Source organism: Terrapene carolina, unplaced genomic scaffold (assembly GCF_002925995.2).
Source record: "Terrapene carolina triunguis isolate 2854851 unplaced genomic scaffold, T_m_triunguis-2.0 Scaffold951, whole genome shotgun sequence".
NCBI classification, from domain to species: Eukaryota; Metazoa; Chordata; order Testudines; family Emydidae; genus Terrapene; species Terrapene triunguis.
This window is the reverse complement of record NW_020665302.1, coordinates 7,358,234-7,365,850: the sequence shown is the minus strand read 5'-3', so window position 1 is coordinate 7,365,850 and position 7,617 is coordinate 7,358,234. Positions and strand designations below refer to the sequence as shown.

Below are 7,617 nucleotides of genomic sequence, written 5' to 3'. Positions count from 1 at the left end.
CATCCTGGTTTCTACTAACAAAAACACCTTGAAAGAGAAACTATGACATTTGGGGAATTTAGGCTTCATATACGCTGTAAAGGCCTAGCAATGCAGCTTTTCATTTTGTATCAGGCCCCGAGAGCAACAAAGATCTAATATTGTAAGTTTCCCATCAACTGTTCCAGTATGACCCATTAATTAGTTGGGTCATCAATTTCAAGGAACTTATATGTACAGTACTGAAAGGTAAAATTATCAGTGATTATACTGTGCTGTTCATATGATCTTACTGCCTCATGCAGAGTCCAGTTAATCCTTTGGTTTATACTCCTCTATGTACGGAAATGTAGCGTAGCAGTATAGACACACACTGTTTGTTCATCTGAAGGGTTTTTAATGTGAAGAGAAAGGAAGCTTTGGATTCACCAAGTATGACTGTGTTTAACCAGGTTAAAATCAACTGGAACATCAGCATGTTACAGGTTTCCAGAACACTTTTCACACTTTCCTAAAAAATCCTCATTGCATGGGCAAATCTTTCAACAGCTCATCCAAAAGAACCGATGTCATGTTGTTACAGAGAAAGCTAGTTGGATTAGTCTCCTCCTGCTCAGCACCCTGAGCTTTGCAGAAAAACCAGAGTTAGCTTTCAACAAGGAAAATAGCTGGGTTCCTCCCTCCCCCCCCGATTCAAAACTTATGTTATGGTGTTTTCCAATGTACACACACGCTTCACGGTACAAAGATATAAAGATGAGAAAATATGATGCAGAGTCTTCTTAAATATAGTCTCCTGAAATATGAAAAAAGCTCAGAGATGCTTTATGGCAAAGTCCAGAAGAAGTCCAGCGCTCCAGGGCTGTGCTTGAGTGTCACTAGAGACTTAAGGACTATGGGGATGATGTGGCCAGCCACAAACAAACAGTCTCTCAGAAGGCCATAACAGCATCTCTGTTGCTATGGCTGGGTGGACAGACTGCTATTTCCTGTAAGAGGGTTGTTGTTTTTTTTATAAAAAGAAATCAAGGAAGAGTCAGACAGTCATGCAGCTGATCGCCGGCGGATCACAAAAACCCCTCGCTGTAGCTGTCCGAGATAGATCCTCATTTTTGTGCTGTCACTGGTCTTCCTCACCCAAATCTGCATGAGAGAGAAAGAAAGAGAGCAGACGGAGACCCGCCAAGATTAGAAATATTGGAGAAAAAAAATCTTTCAGGGATCCTTAATGTTTGCCATAAAAGTTGCTTTCTGCAGCTCTCCCCACTTTCTTAGAAGAATATAAAACATGGCTTTTTAAAAGCCACCTTGGTATAATGTATCCAATCACCAGCTTTATCCCTCTCTCTGCTTCCAACCCTCTATTATCAGAAAAAGTAATTGCTTCTCCTAAGCATCAAGCAGGTGAAGTTCTCTACTGCAACAGCTCATAACAGAAAGCTTGCATTTGGTTTTAGCTAATCAAGAATAAGTCTCCCTAGATCCACAGATCATAAAATTACTTGTCCTGGGATTTGCTCAGACAAGTAACTATTAGTCAAATGAAAAGCTTGCCCTGATTTTGTTCAGTGAAGCATTTCTCACACTATTAAATTATAAGTTGTATTTGGAGATAAAAGTGCTTGCTTTTTAAACACCTACACTGAAAATTCTCACTACTGCAGATATATAATCTATTTAAAAAGGACAACAAATTGCATCTGCAGAAATAGCCATTTGGAAAATAAAGTTTTTAAAATCAAAGTCATTGTCAAGGATTCTGGAACCCAGATCAGATGCCTTTAAAACTGAATCTGTGCAAACATCCTCCTGGTTTTATCATTTTAACTTCATTTTTTAAAAATGTTTTAAATAAGAATGAAAACTTGATAAAAAAAACTTAACATTGCTGCAATTATGAATAGAGTACAATATTTTCCATTACAAATGTTTGTAAGTTTAGTCTTGACCAATTCACATTTTCGTACTGGCTTTCAGGTATAGGTATATTCTTAACCATTGACTTCCAGAAGATAACAAAGTGTTGTTTACTATATTATATTCTGCATTTCTTGCTTTTAAATTATTCCTTTCACTGGGAGACTGTCTCCATCTCCACTAATTTTCAACATTTAAGGGTTTTAACTTTATAACTGGTGAATTTACTTCCAAAAATTCAGCTTTTCATAGAAATGTTACCACACTTAGCAAGTTTCAATTCCAGAGTAAAACTAACATTTATAAGTTCACCTTCTCTAAGCCCTTAAAGAATTCTATCTGCTCATGATTAAGAGTATATATAGACCCTAGCACACACATTTCCCCCCCATTACGGTTCCTTTCAGAAGTACCTTCCTTGCCTTTCCATTGTTTTCAGTTGAAATGCCAAATGGGAGGGGAAAAAAATTCTTCTAATCCAATGCTGAAGCCAGCTGCCTCTGAAAGAATGCTCTTGTTCCACTTTAAGAAAATGCAAGTCTGCATTATCCTTTTGCAAGAGATTTTCTTTAATTTCAGCTAAAGCCTTTCATCATTTACAACATTAAGATCCTTAATGTTAATTGAAATAACCTTAATCAAATTAGCCATTTCTGTATGTGTTATAATACATTGTTGGCATTTTGCTACAAGTTCATTTAAATAATCAACCATAGAGCCTAATGATTGCTCGATGACTATGGCTCATTGTTATAAAAGAGCATTTCCCATATATTAATTTTATTTTATTGATAAAATATTTTCCCTTTAATACCCATATTAGAGGTACTTTTTTGGTTCACAGAGGCCACGGAATTTAAGAAATTCTAGCTCCATTATCCATTTTCTTGAAAAGTTAGTTTTCACATTGTTTGCCAAATGGTTTTTCTTTGCACAATTCTCCTATCGGTATTGCTTAAATACCAAGTTTGTTTTAGGTTTTGATTCAGATCAATCCTAGATGCACATGCCTCTTAACCCCCACTAACCTCATCCCAACTCTTTGTCAGCAATTCAAGTAGCATTAGCCAAATGACTTGCCCCTTTTTGGTACCTAAGTGACTCATTAACACTGGACTTAACCCCCAACATGCACTGTCCAACTCCTTTCAGTCCATTAGATTGTGGAAGGCATTAATCATCATCAACAATCTCAACGCACACCTGCTAAAGACAACCATTTTTCTGAGCCAGAGGTGAAGGAATTTACTATGTCCCATGGAACCTGAAGCCAAACTCATTCAAACAACACATAAGAAACTTTGTATCTCTAGCAGCCAAAGAGTAGGACATGTGAACAGGAAAGTAGGAATAGTTATTAACAGCCAGTAATTTTAAACCCAATTACCTTGATAAAACCAGGAGAACATTTAAGAAATTGCTCAACTTTGGCCCTTAATTGTATCTTAAGCCAGTAGTCATTTCAAATTGGCAACTACCCGCCAGCTGGCAGTCACCATGTTGCTGTACAGACAGCTGCTGTATGAGGAACCAGTGTCTGGTTTACCATCAGTGTTCATCCTGTTGCTGCAAAAACCGACTAGCTTTTGAGAAATTACTAGCCTGCTTTCTTATTGGTAGGGTATAGTCTCAAACATCACCCACATTTTGCTAATACCATGAGGTGTCTGTACAAGGCAAGCTCCAACATGCCAATTTCAGTCACTGACTGTCAGATGTATCCCAGAGATAAATGCTTTCCAGCAAGTGAACTTCCAGGAGATTGTGCTGCTGTTTTCTTTTAAGAGACTTAGGACCTTGATTTAATTTAATGGGCAACCTAGAGGTCTTGTAACATATATAAGGAGGTTAGCAATAAGGTTGAAATACCCTATCTACACCTAAACTTAGTGACGAGCCTTTAATTCATCCTCTTCTGGGTCCCCAATGTTTTATGTCAAATGAGAGTAAATATTTGTTCCTGGAAAGTTTAAAGACTAGAAGTAATGGAAATTTTCAATCCACAGCCAGGGAAATACCATGCAAATATCCCTCCAACTGAGTAGCTTGGGCAGAGTGGGACCATCATATCTACATGTGAAAGATATTTAAGTCTCCCACCAGGTCAATCCTTTGCCTCTCCTCAGCAGAAACAACCAGTTATGTGCAACGGTTCTGTAATGTGGATTCTTGGCCATCAAGACTGATCCAAGACCATTAATATTCATTCCACCTAGGAGCTTAAGACATACTTGGCTCTGGACCCAAAGGTGAATTGAACTTCTTTACCCACTAGGAGGCTCACCTCAAACCCTAGTCAAACTTTTCTGCAGGCAGCAGGGAGAAAATCAGAGGACTAGAGTATATCATAACCCAATTTTAACAGGTTGACTCTGCACCAAAAATCATCTATGAGCAACACAGAAGAGGGATACGTAAAAATCAATTTGTTTAAAGATATGAGTGTCAATAAGAGATCAACCCAAACTATTAAAGATACAAATATTAAAACCCACTAACACTGCAGAGCAAGCATCACAATTATGAAAATTATGAATCAAACAGTAATTCAGCTGCACCTCAGATTTAGCTTCTGAAATACCACATCTTTCCCCAAAGGAAGAGGCTGCTACTCTCCCAAGCAATTTGTATTGTGATGAGTTTTTAAGCCCAATTGACAGACACCCGTTTGCTTGTCTGCACTGACCCTTGTCATTGTCTCATTCTGACCAAAACTTAAAGAAGCCCATTACCTCGTTGGCTCCTACAGAGCTGATCACACAGCTGATCTTAGTGTTCTCTTTTGACTCCAGGTAAATAGCCTGGCTCTTGTGGTACCTGCAAAAAGCAACGCATGAATCTGTTAGCTGCCCAGGAGATCCCATCTACTGCTTGTGAAGATTTAGAAAGTCATGAGTAGCTTGATTTATGAACCACACAGATTCTATATGCATGAGGATTCTCGCCTTTCTCAGCATATTCACATCATTACATAGCTAAGGATTTAAACCCATTTCTCTCCCCACCACCTGCACCCAAACATTACAAACACACTAAGCTGCATACTGCAGATTTCCCCACCCCACTCAAATATACAATTATTGACAACTCCCCATAATTAAAGGTTTTAATAGGATTTCTTACTTACATAAAAAATGTGCAACACCAAAAGTTGACAATATTTACTCTTAGGGTAGCGTGTTTTTTTTCCTGCAACTGATTTGCTTCCATCTTTCAATAGCTACAGAGTATTAAAACAAACTCATCTACAATGATCTGAAGTATACAGACTAACAAACGGCTGGATTGTAGGGAATTATAGAAAATATATCAGATATGCAATTTAAAAAAAAAGCTAACGTTATTAACATTGCGTCGCAACTGCTTGCATTTACACCCAATGAAACCCAAAAGACAGTGCTTCTCCACTAACACAACTGGTACCTTGCCCAGGCAGGGAAGTGCTGAAGCAAGAGTGTTTCACCGCCAGTTTTGTAATCAAGACCCAGCTCATTTCTCTGACCTTCTGGCAGCATCTTACACCCGGTTAGTCCTCTGCGCTACAAGTGTAATACCCAGCCCAGAACACGAATCCTTCACCCCTGCTGCACCATGACCCGAGGTTGATCAGAGGGAGAGACAGTGCAACTCCACTCCGGCAAACATTAGGAATTGCTTTGACACTGCAAACCTCTCCCTCTTCTTGCCCCCACTACCTTGGACTAAGCAACAAGGGTGACTTGCAACATCGCTGGAGCTCCCGAGACTTGCCAGTGAATCTATGTGCTAAACCACCTCACTAGGTCCTACAGACTGATTCATTGCTGACTGCTAGCACGCCAAGCCCTCAGATGCATTGCCTATATGTTCAGGATAGCACTCGGTTCCATGCTCAATCCCCTACCCCCATCACTTAACGTTTTTCTCAAAAAACTTACACATGAAATAAAAAGCAGGAGGCATAAAACTGGTGTAGCAAACTGGCAAATAGAGATTAGATCTAGTGGCAAGCAGAAGGCTGCAGTGGCCTAGGAGGTATAGCCATATGAAAGGGGTCAAACAGGGCCAGGAGAACCAGGGATGCAAAAGATGCTTAGGTCCAGAGGTTTAGAAGAGGGTCTGCAGTTGATAGGGATGGATATGGAAGGGACAGGGGGAGGAAGAGGGTAGAGGACACCAGAACAGGGAGCTTTGTCCATGCTGCAAGTGGGTACAATTTCAAGTTAAACATGGGTAAAAGCCTCTCCCCTCCCCATTTCATAATACCCCTTATTTCAAGCTCTTCCCTTAACTTTCACCTTCCCCATCCAAGAACATGCAAAGGAATTAAGGAAGGTAGGCCCCATACATTAGGCCTGTCTGTCAGAGCTACGGTCCTGGAAACTTGATACTCTAATCACATTTAAACTTGATGCTAGAAAAGATACAGGGAAATTGCTACACAAACAGCTTGAACTTGGAGTTAGGAAATGCATTTGAGTAGCCTTATCAATGCAGTTAATAAAAAGTCAGGCAACACATCAATATTAATCCAAGCCAACCCTAATTCACATGGCTTCTCCTCCAACTGTCATGATACAGACATCTCAGTACACGTAATTCCTCAAAAATCAAAACAGACCTCAGATTCCTGCTGATAGAAAAGAAACTAGGGACATTAAAAAATAAAATCCATACCAACCTCCATCACATGCTTTACCATCCCAACATAACACCCAAACGCTCATCACCTCCACGGTGTTATTTCTAACACATGATCACCCATTATGCACATACCTAGTTCTGCAAAATCACACTTCCACAACTTTAATTCCAACTTTAGCAAGATTAAGCCAGATGGAGCTTAATCTTGCTAAGGTTGGAATTAAAGTTGTGGAAATGTGATTTTGCAGAACTAGGTATGTGCATAATGGGTGATCATCACATGCTTTACCATCCAAACATAACACCCAAATGCTCATCACCTCCACGGTGTTATTTCGAACACCGTGGAAGTGATGAGTGTTTGGGTGTTATGTTTGGATGGTAAAGCATGTGATGGAGGTTGGTATGGATTTTATTTTTTAGTTAGTGCATTAATTAAAAAAAATAAATCAATCAATCACTTGGACAACCTAACAAAGATAACAGTTTGTAAGTTCCCTCTTCCCACATAGTCTGCCAGTCACTGCCATGAAACAAACACTCGCTTGCCCTACAGGCACTGAGCAGACAAGAGACACACTTTGAAGGGACTGAACTCTTGGAAAAAAGTGGACTGTTTTAGAAAGTCAGGAAGAAACTTACATTTATTGAAGTCTAATATTTGATTTCTCATGCCACCCAAAGTTGTCAATAAGAGACAATGTTTGTATTATAAATAGGAAGCCACAGGATCCCACATGACATGTGCTGTATCCAGCTTGTACAAGTTTCCTTGCTTATATGACGTGAGATAAAAATATGGTCTTATCTTATTTTGTCCAAGGCATATGCCAAAGGATAATGCAGTGCTTTCAAGTGCTTGGTTTCAAAGCCTTAATGTTAGCTTTCTGCATGTAACACACTTAAGGATTCTCCTTGTTAATGCTGTAGTTAAAGTATGCTTGGTCTCTATTATCCCATAAGCAGGAATCACCTACAAATAATCCATTTCAGTATAATTAAGTGAACAATTTAGCCAGGAGTACAGAGATGCTCTACAGTTACTGAAGCATAGTTATATTCCCACCTCTGCCCCTATTATGACATGCCTGACATTTA

General features: G+C 39.3%; 1 protein-coding gene across 2 annotated transcripts in view; it reads right to left on the bottom strand.

Annotated features, from left to right (window-relative positions):
- Window positions 1–359: 359 nt before the first annotated feature.
- Window positions 360–7,617, bottom strand: part of SUDS3 (SDS3 homolog, SIN3A corepressor complex component) — a 29,773-nt gene continuing 22,515 nt past the window's right edge. For both annotated transcript variants that reach the window (XM_024216267.1, XM_024216268.1), the window contains 2 exons: window positions 4,629–4,713; window positions 360–1,122 (listed from right to left, as the gene is read on the bottom strand). In XM_024216267.1, coding sequence (XP_024072035.1) covers window positions 1,024–1,122; window positions 4,629–4,713 — 184 coding nt within the window. In that variant the 3' untranslated portion in view covers window positions 360–1,023. The remainder of the gene's footprint in view (window positions 1,123–4,628; window positions 4,714–7,617) is intronic.